General features: G+C 48.4%; 1 protein-coding gene across 3 annotated transcripts in view; it reads left to right on the top strand.

Annotated features, from left to right (window-relative positions):
* The window catches only part of LOC134348299 (FYVE and coiled-coil domain-containing protein 1-like), a 76876-nt gene that overhangs the window by 44792 nt on the left and 12365 nt on the right, over positions 1-19719 (top strand). For all 3 annotated transcript variants that reach the window (XM_063051458.1, XM_063051457.1, XM_063051456.1), the window contains exons 7-11: positions 1796-1921; positions 6105-6162; positions 7547-9568; positions 13185-13282; positions 15032-15166. In XM_063051458.1, the coding sequence (XP_062907528.1) occupies positions 1796-1921; positions 6105-6162; positions 7547-9568; positions 13185-13282; positions 15032-15166 (2439 nt within the window). The remainder of the gene's footprint in view (positions 1-1795; positions 1922-6104; positions 6163-7546; positions 9569-13184; positions 13283-15031; positions 15167-19719) is intronic.

Raw genomic sequence — 19719 nt, 5'->3', positions numbered from 1 at the left:
AGACCCACACACACACTGACCCTCCGTGGGAGACGGTCCCACACACACACACACTGACCCTCACTGGGGAACAGTCGCACACACACACTGACCCTCACTGGGGGACGGTCCCACACACACACACACTGACCCTCACTGGGGAACAGTCGCACACACACACTGACCCTCACTGGGGGACGGTCCCACACACACACACACTGACCCTCCGTGGGGGACGGTCCCACACACACACTGACCCTCCTTGGGGTCGGTCTCACACACACACTGACCCTCACTGGGGGACGGTCCCACACACACACTGACCCTCACTGGGGGACGGTCCCACACACACACACACACTGACCCTCACTGGTGGATGGCCCCACACACACACACACTGACCCTCACTGGGAGACAGTCCCTCACATACACACACTGACCCTCACTGGGGGACAATCCCACACACATACTCTGACCCTCACTGGGGAACAGTCCCACACACACACTGACCCTCACTGGGGGACGGTCCCACACACACACACACTGACCCTCCGTGGGGGACGGTCCCACACACACACTGACCCTCCTTGGGGTCGGTCTCACACACACACTGACCCTCACTGGGGGACGGTCCCACACACACAGTGACCCTCACTGGGGGACGGTCCCACACACACACACACTGACCCTCACTGGGGGATGGCCCCACACACACACACACTGACCCTCACTGGGAGACAGTCCCTCACATACACGCACTGACCCTCACTGGGGGACAATCCCACACACACACTCTGACCCTCACTGGGAGACAGTCCCACACACACACTGACCCTCACTGGGGGACGGTCCCACACACACACACACACACTAACCCTCACTGGGAGACAGTCCCACACACACACTGACCATCCGTGGGGGACGGTCCCACACACACACTGACCCTCCTTGGGGTCGGTCTCACACACACACTGACCCTCACTGGGTGACGGTCCCACACACACACTGACCGTCAATGGGGGACAGTTCCACACATACACTGACCCTCACTGGGGGACAGACCCACACACACACTGACTCTCACTGGAGGACAGTCCCACACACACACCCTGACTCTCCGTGGGGGACAGTCCCACACACACACTGACCCTCCTTGGGGTCGGTCTCACACACACACTGACCCTCACTGGGGAACTATACCACACACACTGACCCTCACTGGGGTCAGTCCCACACACACACACTGACCCTCACTGGGGGACGGTCCCACACACACACTGACCCTCACTGGGGGACAGTCCCACACACACACACTGACCCTCACTGGGGGACGGTCCCACACACACACTGACCCTCACTGTGGGACGGTCTCACACACACACTGACCCTCACTGGGGGACGGTCCCACACACACACACTGACCCTCACTGGGGGACGGTCTCACACACACACTGACCCTCACTGGGGGATGGTCCCACACACACACTGACCCTCACTGTGGGACGGTCTCACACACACACTGACCCTGACTGGGGGACGGTCCCACACACACACACTGAACCTCACTGGGGGACGGTCCCACACACACACTGACCCTCACTGGGGGACGGTCCCACACACACACTGACCCTCACTGGGGTTCGGTCCCACACACTGACCTTTAAAGGGAGGGGGTTACTCCTCCACACACTCACACTGACCCTTGCTTTGGTATAATCCCACGCACAAACACACCACACAATACAACTGCAGATAAATTGACACATGTCTCCTGAACTTATTGTTTTTAATAAGTGCTCCTTTTATTTGAAAATAGGGAAAGTAAATCCCACAGATCGATGACCAAGGCATCACTGAACCATTCCGAATGCCAAGTGTCTGAGAGGGATAATGGTGTTCAGGGGATCCACTGCCCAACAGGAGAGAGAGACACAGAGACAGAGTGAGTCAGTATTTAAATCATACTCTGTACCGGTTGCTTCCCGAATGCCTTGGCTAGGTTATCACAAAAACTTTCCATTTCCTAGTAACCTGATGGAGTCCCAGTCTTCATTAGTCAGGAGGTACTGGATCCAAGGGAACTTAGCTCTTTGTGTTCAGAATTTCCTTGCCCAGAGAAGGTCAAGGGTCATGGTAGATGGAAGTTGGTGACAGTAGTGCTCTGCAGGGATCTGTTCTGGTAGCCCTTTGTGAATTTATAAATGATTTGGATGGGGAAGTGGTAAGTTTGCAGAAGACACAAAGGTTGGTGGAGTTGTTGATAGTGTAGAAAGTGTCGAAGGTTACTGCGGGACATTGACAGGATGCAGAGCTGGGTTGAGGGTTCAGCCTGGAAAGTGTGAAGTGATTCACTCTGGAAACATAGAAACATAGAAAATAGGTGCAGGAGTAGGCCATTCGGCCCTTCGAGCCTGCACCGCCATTTATTATGATCATGGCTGATCATCCAACTCAGAACCCAGCCTTCCCTCCATACCCCCTGACCCCTGTAGCCACAAGGGCCATATCTAACTTCCTTTTAAACATAGCTAATGAACTGGCCTCAACAGTTTGCTGTGGCAGAGAATTCCACAGATTCACCACTCTCTGTGTGAAGAAGTTTTTCCTAACCTCGGTCCTAAAAGGCTTCCCCTCTATCCTCAAACTGTGACCCCTCGTTCTAGACCTCCCCAACATCGGGAACAATCTTCCTGCATCTAGCCTGTCCAATCCCTTTAGGATCTTATACGTTTCAATCAGATCCCCCCTCAATCTTCTAAATTCCAACGAGTACAAGCCCAGTTCATCCAGTCTTTCTTCATATGAAAGACCTGCCATCCCAGGAATCAATCTGGTGAACCTTCTTTGTACTCCCTCTATGGCAAAGATGTCTTTCCTCAGATTAGGGGACCAAAACTGCACACAATACTCCAGGTGTGGTCTCACCAAGGCCTTGTACAACTGCAGTAGTACCTCCCTGCTCCTGTACTCGAATCCTCTCGCTATAAATGCCAGCATACCGTTCGCCTTTTTCACCGCCTGCTGTACCTGCATGCCCACTTTCAATGACTGGTGTATAATGACACCCAGGTCTCGTTGCACCTCCCCTTTTCCTAATCGGCCACCATTCAGATAATAATCTGTTTTCCTATTTTTGCCACCAAAGTGGATAACTTCACATTTATCCACATTAAATTGCATCTGCCATGAGTTTGCCCACTCACCCAACCTATCCAAGTCACCCTGCATCCTCTTAGCATCCTCCTCACTGCTAACACTGCCACCCAGCTTCGTGTCATCCGCAAACTTGGAGATGCTGCATTTAATTCCCTCATCCAAGTCATTAATATATATTGTAAACAACTGGGGTCCCAGCACTGAGCCTTGCGGTACCCCACTAGTCACCGCCTGCCATTCTGAAAAGGTCCCGTTTATTCCCACTCTTTGCTTCCTGTCTGCTAACCAATTCTCCACCCACACCAATACCTTACCCCCAATACCGTGTGCTTTAAGTTTGCACACTAATCTCCTATGTGGGACCTTGTCAAAAGCCTTTTGAAAATCCAAATATACCACATCCACTGGTTCTCCCCTATCCACTCTACTAGTTACATCCTCAAAAAATTCTATGAGATTCGTCAGACATGATTTTCCTTTCACAAATCCATGCTGACTTTGTCCGATCATTTCACCGCTTTCCAAATGTGCTGTTATCACATCCTTGATAACTGACTCCAGCAGTTTCCCCACCACCGACGTTAGGCTAACCGGCCTATAATTCCCCGGTTTCTCTCTCCCTCCTTTTTTAAAAAGTGGGGTTACATTAGCCACCCTCCAATCCTCAGGAACTAGTCCAGAATCTAACGAGTTTTGAAAAATTATCACTAATGCATCCACTATTTCTTGGGCCACTTCCTTAAGCACTCTGGGATGCAGACCATCTGGCCCTGGGGATTTATCTGCCTTCAATCCCTTCAATTTACCTAACACCACTTCCCTACTAACATGTATTTCGCTCAGTTCCTCCATCTCACTGGACCCTCTGTCCCTTACTATTTCTGGAAGATTATTTATGTCCTCCTTAGTGAAGACAGAACCAAAGTAATTATTCAATTGGTCTGCCATGTCCTTGCTCCCCATAATCAATTCACCTGTTTCTGTTTGCAGGGGACCTACATTTGTCTTTATCAGTCTTTTCCTTTTTACATATCTATAAAAGCTTTTACAGTCCGTTTTTATGTTCTCTGCCAGTTTTCTCTCATAATCTTTTTTCCCCTTCCTAATTAAGCCCTTTGTCCTCCTCTGCTGAACTCTGAATTTCTCCCAGTCCTCAGGTGAGCCACTTTCTCTGGCTAATTTGTATGCTACTTCTTTGGAATTGATACTATCCCTAATTTCTCTTGTCAGCCACGGGTGCACTACCTTCCTTGATTTATTCTTTTGCCAAACTGGGATGAACAATTGTTGTAGTTCATCCATGCAACCTTTAAATGCCTGCCATTGCATATCCACCGTCAATCCTTGAAGTGTCATTTGCCAGTCTATCTTAGCTAATTCATGTCTCATACCTTCAAAGTTACCCCTCTTTAAGTTCAGAACCTTTGTTTCTGAATTAACTACGTCACTCTCCATGTTAATGAAGAATTCCACCATATTATGGAAGGTTCGAATTTGAAGGCAGGGTGCAAGGTTAATGGCAGGATTCCTTTCCGTTTGGAGAAACAGAGGCGATCTTGGGGTCCATGTCCATAGATCCCTCAAAGTTGTCACACAAGTTGATAGGGTGCATAGGAAGGTGTGTTGGCCCTCATTAGCCAGAGAACTGAGTTCAAGAGCCATGAAGTGATGTTGCAGCTCTATAATGCCCTGGTTATGAAACACTCGCACCACCATCTTCACCTCCCTCCCTCCTAATAATTTATTTTATTTTGTGTATTTTTTCTTCTATAATATGTATTGCATTGTACTGCTGCTGCTAAGTTAATAACTTTCACGTCACGTGCCGGTGATAATAAACCTGATTCTGATTCACCTTAAACAGATGGACTCTAGTACTTCGCCACTTTGAACGTGGCTGTCTGTCTGCTCTATCTATGCCTTACATAATCTGTCAGAGCTTGCCTCAGCCTCCACCCCTCCAGAGAAAACAACCCAAATTTGTCCAACCTCTCATAATAGCACACGATCCTGGTAAACCTCTCGTACGCCCCCTCCACATCCTTCTTATAACAGAGCAACCAGACTTGAATGCAATGCCTCAGATGCTGTCTCACCAGAGTTTTATAAAGCTGCGACATAAGTTCATGACTCATGATCTCAACTCAGCTCATGAGTTCAATCACTGAAGGCAAACATGCCATATGCCTTCTGAACCACCCTGTCAACCAGCGTTGTCACTTTCAGTGAGCAATGGGCTTGGACCCCAAGATTCCTCTGCTCAATAACAATCAGTAATAGTGTATTATCCATTTATATTTGATCTTCCATAATAAAACACAGCAGGAGTCCTGGTACAAATCACTGGTACAGTCTACAGTCACAGATCTACAGCCAAGTAAGACCCGGTAACCACTGCCCTCCGTCTCTGTAGTTGGGCTAAGGTGGTGAGTGTGTCTGCCCCATACAAAGTACGTTCGGGGACGCAGCATCAACACTGAGCAGCAGAGTGGAGGAGGTAAATTAAGGAGATTGCTTTTATTTGACATTGAAACATTGGTACATAGAGTAGAATGTATCAGGCAGCCCACAAGTTTTGCCTCGCATCCCGGTGCCAACATGGCATGTCCACAACTTGCTAACCATAAGCCGTAAGTCTTTGGAACGTGGGGGAAACCCAAGCAGTCATGGGGAAAACATACAAATTCCTTACAGACAGTGGCGGGAATCACACCCTGATCATCGATTGCTGCCTGGCACTGTAGAGTTTTGTGCTAACCACTACTCTGCCATTCCTCCCTTTTTTTTATTATTTGTTTTATTTTAACAGGTTAGTGTTAGTGAAGAGGCTTGGAAGGGTATTCTGGCTTTAAGTGCCACAAAATATTTTGGATCGAAAGAAGAATTCAATTGCTGTTAAATTAACATTTAACATATGTGTCATTAATATAAAACCCATGTCACATATTCTCCCAATTCTCTTCCTACAGTAAATTTAAAACTTTCACAAGAATATTGAGGAGAGTTCCGTGGAACAGCTTCTTACAGGTACAGTACAGCCTCAAAATGACTTCCACCTCGATGTCTTTGATAGCTGAGTGAGGTAGAGTCTAAGTTTAAACTCCTAGTTCATAATGATCACTACAGGTCAGACACAGAGTGAAGCTCCCTCTACACCGTCCCATCACACACTCCCAGGGTCAGACACAGAGTGAAGCTCCCTCTACACCGTCCCATCACACACTCCCAGGGTCAGACACAGAGTGAAGCTCCATCTACACCGTCCCATCACACACTCCCAGGGTCAGTCACAGAGTGAATCTCCCTCTACCCTGTCTCATCACACACTCCCAGGATCAGACACAGAGTGAAGCTCCCTCTACACCATCCCATCACACACTCCCAGGCTCAGACACAGAGTGAAGCTCCCTCTACACCATCCCATCACACACTCCCAGGGTCAGTCACAGAGTGAAGCTCCCTCTACACTGTCCCATCACACACTCCCAGGGTCAGACACAGAGTGAAGCTCCCTCTACACCATCTCTTCACATACTCCTGGAGTTAGTCACAGAGGGAAGTTTCCTCTGTACCACCCCATCACACACTCTGAGGGTCAGACACAGAGTGAAGCTCCTTCCACATCATCCCATCACACACTCCCAGGGTGAGACACAGAGTTAAATTGTACACAATGCTCCAAGTGCAACCTCACCAAGCATAAACAAGAGATTCTGCAGATGCTGGAAATCCAGAGCAACACACACAAAATGTTGAAGGAACTCAGCAGGTCAGGGAGCACCCACAGAAATTAATAAACAGTTGACAGATCGGGCTGAGACCCTTCTCCAGGAACTGAGCGTTTGAGTCCTTATGAAAAGTCTCAACCGAAAATGTCAGCTGTAAATTCATTTCTATAGATGCTGCCTGACCTGTTGAGTTCCTCCACCATTTTGTGTGCTTTGCTCAGCCTCGCCAATGTCTTGTACAGTATAACTAGGCAACAAGTCCTGCCGAAGGGTCTCAGCCCGAAATGTCAACTGTACTTTTTTCCATAGATGCTACCTGGCCTGCTGAGTTGCTCCAGCATTGTGTATGTGTTGTTTGGATTTCCAGCACCTGCAGATTTTCTCTGTTTGTGATCGGATTACAGTATAACTACATCTGTGTGTTAGGAGTCCTGTCATTTACTCTGTACTGTCACCTTGTGTTTGAACTACTAGAAGTACAACACCTCCCACTTGTCCAGATTGAGGGATCTCATGAACATATAACATAGAACAGTACAGGCCTTTCAGCCCACAATGTTGTACTAACACTTTAACCTACTCCAAGGTCAATCTAACCCTTCACTCCTACGTAGCCCTCCATTTTTCTATCATCCCTGTAAACCTCATGGGGACTCTTACCTATCACATTTGCTTCCCCTCAGGAGCTGTCCAAGAAAACAGGTCATGACCCAGCTGAGGTGACTGAAGGGGCAAAAGAGTCCAGGAAAGCCAATGTCGGAGGGGTAGTGTCTGGAGAAGCCGAAACAGCCAGTACCTCAGACATTGACAATCGTCCACCAGGAGGCCAAATATTAACCCTGAAAACAGCAGAATCTGCGTCAAGCCCAGAGCAACTTCCACAGTGTGACCATGATGCACCAGGGTACCGGTGTGAGGCAAGGGCTGCAGGGGTGCACCCAGGGTCCGATTCCCCAGGGCAAGCGTCAGAGGGAAACCATCTTGGTGGTCCAAGAGAGGGCCAAGGAGACCTAACTACCTTAGCTGTGGGCAAGGACAGGGAAGGTGAACTCAGCAAGCAAGCAGAACGGCAAGTAATGGAGGAACTCAGGAAGGCACTACAGGAAAAGGAGCACGTCATTAAGGAACTGCAGGAGCTTCTCCAAGAGATGACAAATACTAAGGCGGAAGGGTGCTCCAACCACCAGCAAGAGATCGCGGCCTGGGATGCGCAGGAGGAAAGTGCAGAGAGGCTGAGGAGGCTGGAGGACAGTAACAGGTTCTTGAATGAGACCGTCGAGGAAATGGACAGTATGCTTGACGGACTGAGGCAAGCCCTGGCCTCAAAGGAGCAGGAGGTGACCCTCCTGAGGATGGAGAAGCTGGCTGCGGCTGAACAAGTCGACGTGGAGGAGGGAGAAGGGCTGAAGGTGGAGCTTGGCGGGCAGCGAGAGGTGTGCGGTGAGACTGAGCCGGATCACCACTGTGACTCTGAGGAGTCAGAGCTGAGCTTCGGCTGGAGTGGGAAGGTACCAGAGTCAGCAGAGATGGAGAATCTTCAGAGCAAGCTTCAGTGCCTGGAGTCACTCAACAAGTCACTGGAGGACAAATACCATCAGAGCCAGCAGCAGGTCAGAGAGCTGGAGATGTCTGTCGTTGCCCTTCAGTCTGAGGTCAGCAGACTCCAAGGCTCCAAACTTCGGCCCCAGGACAGCACCCCGCCTCCCGATAGGTGTCCACGGGAGGCTGGTGAGAATCTGGAGAGAGAGATGAGGGGGGTCCAAACGGAGAGCGAGGCGCTGGACGAGCAGCAGGTGGAGAGGGAGGACCTGGCACGGGAGGAGGCCCCACTCTCGTACTCCCTCGCTGCAATGAAGCCAGCGAACCAACAAGCCCAGGAGAAGATTTCCGAGCTGGATCAGCAGCTGGTGCGATACAGAGCAGGCGAACTGAGCCGCGGGGAGACCACAAACATTACGGCAAAGAACGATCAGAGTCTGAACATCCTGAAGGGGAAACTTGAGGAGATAATTCTGAAAATAGAGCGTGAAGAGAGGCCCAATATTGATATCAAACTAGCAGAAGCTCTTGCCCAATTGCACCTGTTAACAGCCGAGCAGATAGGCATGGAGAATGGGGCTGCTGAATCAGAAGACCAAGCAGAGATTCCTGCAGAGGAGGAGACACCTCAGGACGAGGATACCAAAGTGGAGTACAGTTTACAGGAAGCTGTCCTGGAGGGAGGACCCACCCAGAGGAAACCAGAATGTACATCTGACCACCAGCAGCATGTTGGAATGAGAAAGCCCTTCTCCCAGCTTTCCACCCCGGACAGATCTGCCCAATTTGAGAGACAAATGGAAGAACTGGAGAACAGGCACAGACAAGCGGTTTGGACCATGGAGGAGAGAATTGAGAGCCTCAGAGCCGAGAGGGAGGCCATGGAGTGCCAGACAGTGGATCTGGAGAAGCAGGTCCAGACCCTGGAGGAGGACCTCCTGCAGCTGAGGGACACTGTTGGTCGGCTGGAGCTGGAAAACAGGACGTTGCAGGGAGAGCTGCAGGAGGCCCGGGCCGCGGCAGAGTTGTGTGCCCAGACGCTGGAGCAAGCGGATGCCGAGGCAGGGCAGAGGCGAGAGGAGGACATGGCTGGGTGGATGCTGCCAGCTGTGGCACAACTGCTGTGTACCCCGCAGGAGGAGGAGGAGAGTGTGTCCACCCTCCACGTAAGTACAGCGGGGCAAACAGGGGGACCATTGTCACTCACGATGCCAGCGTAGGGGTGGCAGGCTGACACAAGTACTCACAGGGGACCATTGTCACTCACAGTCCCAGCACAGGGATGGCAGGCTGACCCATGTACTCACAGGGGACCATTGTTACTCACGATGCCAGCGTAGAGATGGCAGGCTGACACAGCTCAGGACAACAAGATCCCAGGTCTGCAAGCAGCTAACAAACCGCTGAAGGAATTTAGCGGGTCAGGCAGCTTCCATGGTGAGATCCTTCATCAGGGAAGTGAATGATCAGCCATAAAGTGGAGGAACGGTCCCAAATGGGCTGAACGGCCTCAACTCCTGCTCTTATTTTCCATTCCTCCACTTCAAACAACAGTCAGGAAATGGCCATGTTGCGGGTGGGGGAATGGATCATCAACTTTTCAGTCAAGACCCTTCATCAGGACTGAAAGAGAGAGGGAGGTAGGACAGAGAACACAGAACAGTACAGCATGGTACAGGCCTTTCAGTTCTCAGTGTTGTGCCAAGCTTCTAACCCTCTCCAAGATCAATCTAACCCTTCCCTTCTACAGAACTAGTTTAAAAAGGAGGGAGAAAGGATGGAGCAAGAGCTGGCAGGTGATGGGTGGATCCAGGTGAGAGGGGAGTGTAGCAGGCAGGTGAGAGAGTGGGGACTGGAGGGGAACTGCGAGGAGAATCCATGTGGGTGGAGAGTGATGGGGGGTGGTAGAGAAGCTGTGATATGATAAAGATTAGCTTCATCTGCCACATGTTCATCGAAACATCAAAATATGAAACGCGTCAACAACCGACACGGTCCAAGGATGCGCTGGGGGCAGCCTGCAAGTATCGCCATACTTCTGGTGGCAACGTAACATGCCCACAACTTACTAACCCTGACCCTGCTGCCTGGCCTGCTAAGGGCTTTGGAGTGTGAGAGGATACCGGAGCAGTCAGATGAAACCCGTGCGGTCACGGGGAGAACGTATAAACTCCTAACAGGGAGCGGCAGGAACTGAACCCACTGGCACTGAGAAAGCAACTGCACCAACCATTACACTGCCACACCACCCTCAGGCATAGCTGCAGTAGAGCTTCCTCCCTCTGTACCCCACCCACATCTCCAGGATGTGCGATCCCAGATCCCCCAGAGAAAATCTGCAGCTGCTGCAAATCTGAGCAACACACACAAAATGCTGGAGGAACTCAGCAGGCCAGGCAGGATCAAGGAATAGAGTACAGTTGACGTTTCGGGCCAAAACTTTCTCCCGTAGCCATCTGTCTCTTTCACCAATCCACCTCCCAGCTCGTTACCTCATCTCCCTCCCTCTTCTGGTTTCACCTATCACCTTGTGTTTCTCTCTCCACTCCCACCACCTTTTAAAGCTACTCGTCAGCTTTTTCTCTCCGGTCCTGCCAAAGGGTCTCGGCCCAAAACATCGAGTGTACTCTTTCCTAGATGCTGCCTGGCCTGCTGAATTCCTCCAGCATTTTGTGTTTGTTGTGTGCATTCCCCCAGATCACCGTCCTCTCCAATTTCTGCCTCTTCCCCCGGACAACATTGCACACCCAGACTCAGTGCCCCACCCTCTTCATTCACTGACTGTCATCTGCAGGATTGAGAGGGCATGTGTGAGAGGATATGATGGGTCTGTGAAGTGAGAGGGAAAGAAGAGAGGTGAGAGAATGGGTGGAAAGTGAAGTTAGGAATGAGGGGACGTGAAGGAGTGAAGACACCATGAAACATCACCAGGCCATGTGACTTAAGGAGGGATCGTTGGTGGGGGGGCTACCATTCAAAACAGCTCTTTGTCAAAATAATGGCTGCTCCTAACGTACAAGGAGTGTTTGATAGCTCTGGGACTGTACTCACTGGAGTTTAGAAGAATGAGAGGCATTGCATTGAAACCTACTGTGTATTGACAGGCCTAGACAGAGCGGACATAAGAATGATTTTGCCTTTAGTGGGGGAGCCTAGGACTAGAGTAACCAACCCCAGAATACAAGGATATCCACTTAGAACAGAGATAAGGAGAAATTTCTTCAGTTAGTGGGTGGTGAATCTGTGGAATTCAGTGCCATAGACGGCTGTGGAGGCCAGGTCATTGGGTGTACTTAAAGAGAAGGGTGATAGGTTCGTGACGAGTAGGGGGCATCGGAGGTTACAGGGAGAAGGAAGGAAAATGGGGTTGAGAGGGATAATTAATCAGCCATGAAGGATTGGTAGAGCAGGCTTAATGAGCTAATTCTGCTCCCATGTCTTATGGTCTTATGCCTCTTTACCTCAGCGTCCTTTCCTGCATCATCATGTTGCAAAGTGTAGGTATACTATAAATATTTTCTAAGTATAAATCCACTATTTATGTACAAACCTTTGAACGGACCGCACCTGGACCATGGTGTGCAGCTCTGGTCATCACATTACATGAAGGATGTGGAGGCTCTGGCGGGGGTGCAGAAGAGATTCACAGGATGCTGCCTGGACTAGAGGGTATGAGCTATGGGTGGGGATTGGACAAACTTGGGTTGTTTTCTCTGGAGCAGTGGAGACTGAGAGGAGATCTGATAGAGGTTTATAAGATTATGAGAGGCATAGATAGAGCGGACAGACGGTACCTCTTCCCAAGGTGGAAATGTCAAAATTGGAGGATATATATTTTTAAAAACTAGGGGGAAAGTTTAAAGGAGGTGTATGGGACAAGTTTTGTCCACAGTGAGTAGTGGATGCCTAGAACAGGCTGCCAGGAGTGCTGGTGGAGCCAAATATGGTGGAGGCATTTAAGAGTCTGCTTAAACCTCTGCCTTCTAGTTTTTGATTCACTTTCCTTGGGTAAAAGACTGTTACCACCCACCTCTTTTGACTTATAAGCCTCTATCAGGTCACACCCCATCCTCCTATGCCCCAAGGAGTAAAGATCTAACCTGTCCTCAGGAAACACCACTGTAAACCCCTCCTGCACTCTTTCCATTTTAACTGCGCCTTTGCTACAATTGGTGGCCAGAACTGGAAAAAGTCTCTAAGTGCAGCCTCACTAAAGAGAAAAGCCCTAGCTCACTCAACTTATCCTCATAAGACATGCTCTCTAATTCAGACAACACCCTGCAATCTTCCACATCCTTCCTGTAATGAGGCGACCAGAACTGAACATAATATTTCAAGCATAGTTTAACCAGGAGCTGCAACGTTACCTCGAGGCTCTTAATCTCAATCCACTGTCTAATGAAGGCCAACACACCACACACACCAAAGTCTGACTTTCTAAAATGCATCACGTCACACGTATGTGTATTGAAATCCATTTTCCGCCCCTCAATGCACATCTCTAACTTACCAGAGTCCCCTGTAAACTATGTAACTTTCTTCACTATTAACAACACATCCTAATTTTGTGTCATCCATTATCGCTAAGCTTCTCTGCACTCCTTCCAGTTCAGTAACACATCCATCAGACGCTTGCTGGCCAGAGCCACCACGAACAGTGGTCCTCGTTAGGGGATGACCTGTCTGAGTGGGAGTCAGTGTGCTCAGGGACGGGGCTGACCGTGCATCAGGTGAGATGTGTTCAATTCCAGGTGAATACCTCCTTTTTGTCTCCTTTGCCAGAACGACTGTAATTCCCGAATGGATGGGACCGGGGTCATGGAGGAGAAGATGAGCTCCCGGGATGCTGAAGTGAACTTATTGGTGGCATCACTGGCACAGTAAGGAAAGTCAGCACCACTCACTGTACCACACGCAGTGTGTACACACACACACACACACACACACATACTTACTTACAGCAGACACTCACACACACTCACACTCACACACACACACTGCCACACACACATGCAGACACACACGCAAACACAAATACACACACGCAGACACACACACAGACATACACTCATGCAAACACAGACACACACACACAGACACACATACAGAGACATACACTCATGCAAACACTCATGTAGACATATGCACACTCACACACACACATGGAACCCTTCTCCATGGTATTGTTCACCGTGGTCAGAGGTGGAGACCTGCGCAAGGAAGATTTTAAAGTGCCACAGGGGGTGCGCCAGTCCCAGTAGCACTATCTTCACCATGATGAGGTAAATCCCGGTGACAAGGCTGATCCCAGGACAACCGGTCCCACATCTTGGCTGCAGGAGGCTGCCAGGTCCTTGGTCTGTTAAGGCCCACCTACTGCGCACTGCCACTGCATTGCTTTTCTGTCAGGGTGTGCTCCCTTAGCCTTGTCTCAACAGACTTGCCACAAGGCAGTGGGGCTATTTGCCCACAGCTGGGACAGTGGTTGATGGGCGCCACGGCGTGTCCACGCAGTGGTGAGCCCGCATGCCACGACTCTGGGGCCCACTGCTGCTTTGAGATCCCCTGTAGTTTAGCCTAGGACCGTAAGATACCCAGTTTCTGTGTGTAGCCCCGAGGAGGCACTGCAGGAGTCTTGGTGTTGGAGAGGCTCTGTACTGGCAGGAGGAGGCTTACACACTCTGCTCCGCTTTTCACCCTCTATTAAGAGGGCTAACCAGCAGCAATAGCTGCAAGCAGAGAGCACTGTGCAGCATGCAGCATGCACTAACTACAAGCACTATACACTACTACACTAGACGCTTCACACACACACACACACACACACACACACACACACACACACACACACGTACATACAGACAGGTAAACAGACAGACACAGTACACACAAACACTCGCACACACAGTTCATGCAGAAAGACACTCGCAGACACACATATACACACGCACACTCACACATACAGAGTGCAGACTACACATAGACATACAGTAAACAGCACACCACAAGCACAGTACACAAAGCACAGCAGTGGTCATTCCAGATTCTAGTCACACGTACATCAACTGTACAATGGAGACCACTTGCTTACAGGAGCCTTTAACAGATCGTGACCATGTCCTAACCCGTCACTGATGCTCACTCTGTCTATGCCTCTTTTCATTTTATATGATAAGAGGCATAGACCAAGTTATTTTTCATCCTCCTTCGGTCTGGAGAGAAAAGCCACAGCTCACTCAACTTTTCCTCATAAGACATGCTCTCTAATCTAGGAAGCATCCCAATGAATCTCCTCTGCACACTCTCTAAAGCTTCCACATCCTTCCTATAATGAGGTGATCAGAACTGAACACAATACTCCAAGTGTGGTCAAACCAGAGTTTTATACAGCTGAAACATTACCTCACGGCTCTTGAAATCAAACCCCACAAGGCCAACACAACATACGCCTTCTTAACCACCCTAACAACTTGCGTGGCAAATCTGAGAGAACTATAAGCGTGGACTCCAAGGTTCCCCTGTTCCTCCACACTGCTAAGAATCCTGCCATTAACCCTGTACTCTGTCAGGAAGAGAAGGGTTTGTCTGATCTGTACTGAAGGCATTTACCTTCCCATGTCTATTCACAGAGCCAAGGTGGCTGAGGAGGAACTGAGGGGGCTGCTGAAGGAGGCACAGGAAGATGCAAAGAGCAGAGAGGAGGAAAGCCGGGTCCTCAAGGAGATGGTGGTGTCGCTGAAGGAGAGGACAGTCGAGCTCCTCAGGTGAGATTGGGAACTGGGAGCGGAGGGTGAGAACCTGCTGTAGGGAGTCACCATGCCCAGCTGTCACATTGCTATAACGCGAGGTCTGATACAGACAGACAGCATGGCTTTGTGCATGAGAGATCATGTCTCACATATGTGATGGGGTGTTTTGAAGAGGTGACGAAGAGGAACATTCAGGACATAGCAGTCGATGTTATCCACCTACACCATAGTTTAACAACACTGTGGCCACTTTGATCATAGGGGTGGCACGGTAGCATGGTACGCAATGCTTCATAGCACCAGCAACTCAGGTTCAATCCCCGCTGCTGTTTGAGAGGAGTCTGCAGGTTCTCACCATGTCCCCGTGGATTTCTTCCACCACATCCCAAAGACCTTGACAATCATTATCTTTAAACTGTGCACGATGTTTACAATAAAGAGCACAATCAGGACAAATAAAGTCCATGTTAATGCAAAGTGGTCAGATTCGATGTGTTTGTCACATGTACATGGAACGTACAGTGAAGTGTGTTGTTTTTGCTTCAGTGCCCAACACAGTCCAAGGGTGAGGTGGGGGCAGCCCACAAGTATCGCCAGGCTTCTGCCACCCACGCACATGCCCACAACTCACTGACCCTTTTGGAGGAAACCCACTCGGTCATGGGGAGAACAAACTAGCTCCTTGTGGGGAGTGACGGGAACCGAGCAACAACACTGTAAAGTGCTGTGCTAACTGCAACACTATGCCATTCTTGTGAATGCTGCTTATCTCATGCCTGTGCCTGTGGTGTAGCTGCAGGTATCTGTGCACTCAAGGACTTGTGCATCTGACAATAAACGACTTTGTCTCTGACTACCTACATGGACTTTAGCAAGGCTTCTGACAAACTCCCAGGCGGCAGGTTTGTCGAGAATTTGAGTTCACATTGGGTCCAGGGTGGGCTAGCCGAATGGATACTAAGTTGGATTGGTGGAAGGAGGCAGAGGACGATGGTAGGAAGTCATTTATCATGTTGGAAGTATAGATGAACCATAAGACATAGGAGCAGAATGAGGCCATTCAGCCCATTGAGACTGCTCCACCATTCCATTATGGCTGATTTATTACGCCTCCTAAACCCATTCTCCTGCCTTCTCCTCAAACCTTTGATGCCCTTACTAATCAAGAAATTTTCAACCTATGCTTTAAATATGCCCAATGACTTGGCCTCCACAGCCGTCTGTGGCAATAAATTCCACAGATTCACCACCCTCTTGCTGAAGAAATTTCTCCTCATCTCTGTTCTAGAGCAACATCTTTGTATTCTGAGGCTGTGCCCTCTAGTCCTAGTCTCTCCCACTCTCGCCATATCCATTCTATTTAGGCTTTTCAATATTTGACATGTTGCAATGAGATAACCCCCTTATCGTTAACCCTTTCATTCCCCAGATCATTCTCGTGAACCTCCTTTGGATGCTCTCCAGTGCCAAATATTGTTGGATTGAGTGTAGATTTGTTGTTTTTTCTTGTACTCTAGTTTCCTATGTTTGTGTTTTTTTATATGATCACCAATATATGTGCAATTGTTCAGTGAATTTTCCAATGCTATGACACAGTTCCTTCTGTGTTTTTCTAAAAACTCCTTACTTTTCAGTAGCCGGTATCACATTACTTGAATCTGGCTGTACTATGGGTTAATTGTCTTCACTGGGATTTTTATTATCTCTAGTCTGAGTATGAGATGAACACAACTGCTTTTCCCTTTGTCAGTTCTTTGTTCTCTCAGCTCTCTCTTGTTCAATGTTTATTCTTGTAACAAAGTCATAGAATATCACAGCACAGAAACAGGCCGTTCAGCCCGTCCAGACCATGCCGAACCATTTAAACTACCTACTCCCATCGACCTGCACCCAGACTGTAGCCCTCCATACCCCTGCCATCAATGAACCTATCCAAACATTCCCTTAAATGTTGAAATCAAGCTCGCATGCACTACTTGTGCCGGCAGCTCCTTCCACACTCTCAATGCCTTCTGAGTGAAGAAGTTTCCATTCATATTTCCTTAAACTTTTCACCTTTCAAACTTAACCCATGACCTTTAGTTGCAATCTCAGTGGAAAAAGCCTGCTTTCACTTACCCTATCTATACCCCTCATAATTTTGCACACCTCTATCAAATCTTCCTCAATCTTCTATGTTCTAAGGAATAAATTCCTAACCTATTCAAACTTTCCTTATAACTCAGGTCCTCCAGACCCAGCAACATCCTTGTGAATTTTCTCTGTACTCTTTCAATCTAATTTATATCTTTTCTGTAGGTAGGTGACCGAAATTGCACGCAATACTCCAAATTAGGCCTCACCAACATCTCATACAACTTCAACAAAACATCCCATCTCCTGAACTGAATGCATTGATTTTTGAAGACCAATGTACCAAAAGCTTTTTTACAATCCTATCCACCTGTAACACCACTTTCAGTGAATTATCAACCTGTATTCCCAGATTGCTGAGTTCTATCGCACTCCTCAGTGCCCTACCGTTCACCGCGTGAGATCTACCCTAGGGTTGGTCCAACCAAAATGCAACACTTGTCTGCATTAACTTCCATCTGCCATTTTTAAGCCCACTTTTCCAGCTGGTCCAGATCCTGCTGTATGCTCTGATAGTTTGCCTCATTGTCTACTACACCCCCAATTTTGGTGTCATCTGCAAATTTGCTGATCCAGTTAACCACATTATCATCCAGATCATTGATATAGATGACAAATGACAATGGACCCAGCACCGATCCCTGTAACACTCCACTAGTCACAGGCTCCAGTCAGAGGGGCAGCCGTCTACAACCATCCTCTGGCTTCTCCCACAAAGCCGATGTCTAATCCAATTTATGCCTCATCTTGTATGCCGAGCAACTGAACCTTCCTGACCAACCTCCCATGCAGGAGCTTGTTAAATGTCTTGCTAAAGTCCATGTAGACAACATCCACTGCCTTGCCTTCATCAGCCTTCCTCAAAAATCTCTATGATTGGATAGACACAACCTACCACGCACAATGCCATGCTGACTATCTATCTATCCAAATTCTCATATAGCCGGTCCCTTGGAACACCTTCCAATAACTTTCCCAGTACTAATGTAAGGTTCACCGGCCTATAATTTCCTGATTTATTTTTAGAGCTTTTATTAAAGAGTGGAACAACATTGGCTATCCTCCAATCCTCTAGAACCTCACCTGTGGCTAAGGATGATCTAACTATCTCTGCGAGGGCCCCAGCAATTTCTGAACTTGCCTCCCACAGGAACACCTTATCAAGCCCTGAGGATTTATCCACCTTAAATTGTATCAAGACAGTAAACTCCTCCACCTCTGTAATCTGTACAGGGTTCATGAACTTACTACTGCTTTGCCTCACTTCTATAGACTTTGTGTCCATCTCCCGAATAAATACAAATGCAAAAAATCCATTTAAGATCTCCCCCATCTCATTTGGCTCCATGCATGGATTACCATTCTGATCTTCCAGAGGTCTAATTTTGTCCCTTGCAATCCTTTTGTTCTTAACATATCTGTGGAATCCCTTAGGATTCTCCTTCACCTTGTCCGCTAGAGCAACCTCTTGCCTTCTTTTAGCCCTCCTATTTTCTTTCTTAAGTGTCCTCTTGTGTTTCTTATACTCCTCAAGCATCTTATTTATTCCATCCTGCCCAAACCTGCTATGCACCTCCATTTTTTCGCTAGAAAACAGCCTGTCCCAATTCACAGTTGCCAGATGTTTTCTGATACCATCAGAATTGGCCTTTATCCAATTTAGAATCTCAACCTGTGGACCAGACCTATCTTTTTCCATGTTTACTTTGAAACTAATGGCATTATGATCACTAGATGCAACGTGTTCTCCTGCACAAACTTTTCTGTCAGCTGACCTGTCTCATTCCTGAAGAGTAGATCAAGTTTTGCACACTCTCTTACTGGGACTTCTATGTACTGATTAAGGAAACTTACCAGGACGCATACGACAAACTCTATCCCATCTCGTTCTTTTACAGTATGGGAGTTCCAGTCAATATGTGGTGCTCTCTCTCCAAATTTGTTAGTCTAAATCCTTTTGGGCGGTCTATAATATACCCTCATTAACGTGGTCATACCTTTCTTATTCCTCAGTTCCACCCATAAAGCCTCACTAGATGAGTTTTCCAGTCTGGTCCTGACTGAGCATTGTAGTGACATTTTCCCTGACTAGTAACACTACCCCTCCCTCTTTAATCCCTCCCACTCTGTCGTGTCTAAAATAGCGGAACCCAGAATATTGAGCTGCCAGTCCTGCCCCTCCTGCAACCAAGTCTCACTAATGGCTACAACATAATGATTCCATGTGTTGATCCATGCCCTGAGCTCATTTGCCTTTCCTACGCTAATTCTTGCATTGAAATATATACAGCTCAGGACATTAGTCACATTGTGCTTAACCTCTTGAATTCTGACTTTGTCTGCAGTCTTAACAACTTCTGTCTCCGCAGCCTCCCCACTATCTGTCCTGAAACTCTGGTTCCCAGTCCCTGCAACTCCAGTTTAAATCCAAACCC

This window comes from Mobula hypostoma, chromosome 6 (assembly GCF_963921235.1).
Source record: "Mobula hypostoma chromosome 6, sMobHyp1.1, whole genome shotgun sequence".
In the NCBI taxonomy this organism is placed as follows: Eukaryota; Metazoa; Chordata; class Chondrichthyes; order Myliobatiformes; family Myliobatidae; genus Mobula; species Mobula hypostoma.
This window is presented reverse-complemented; position numbering and strand designations above follow the sequence as displayed.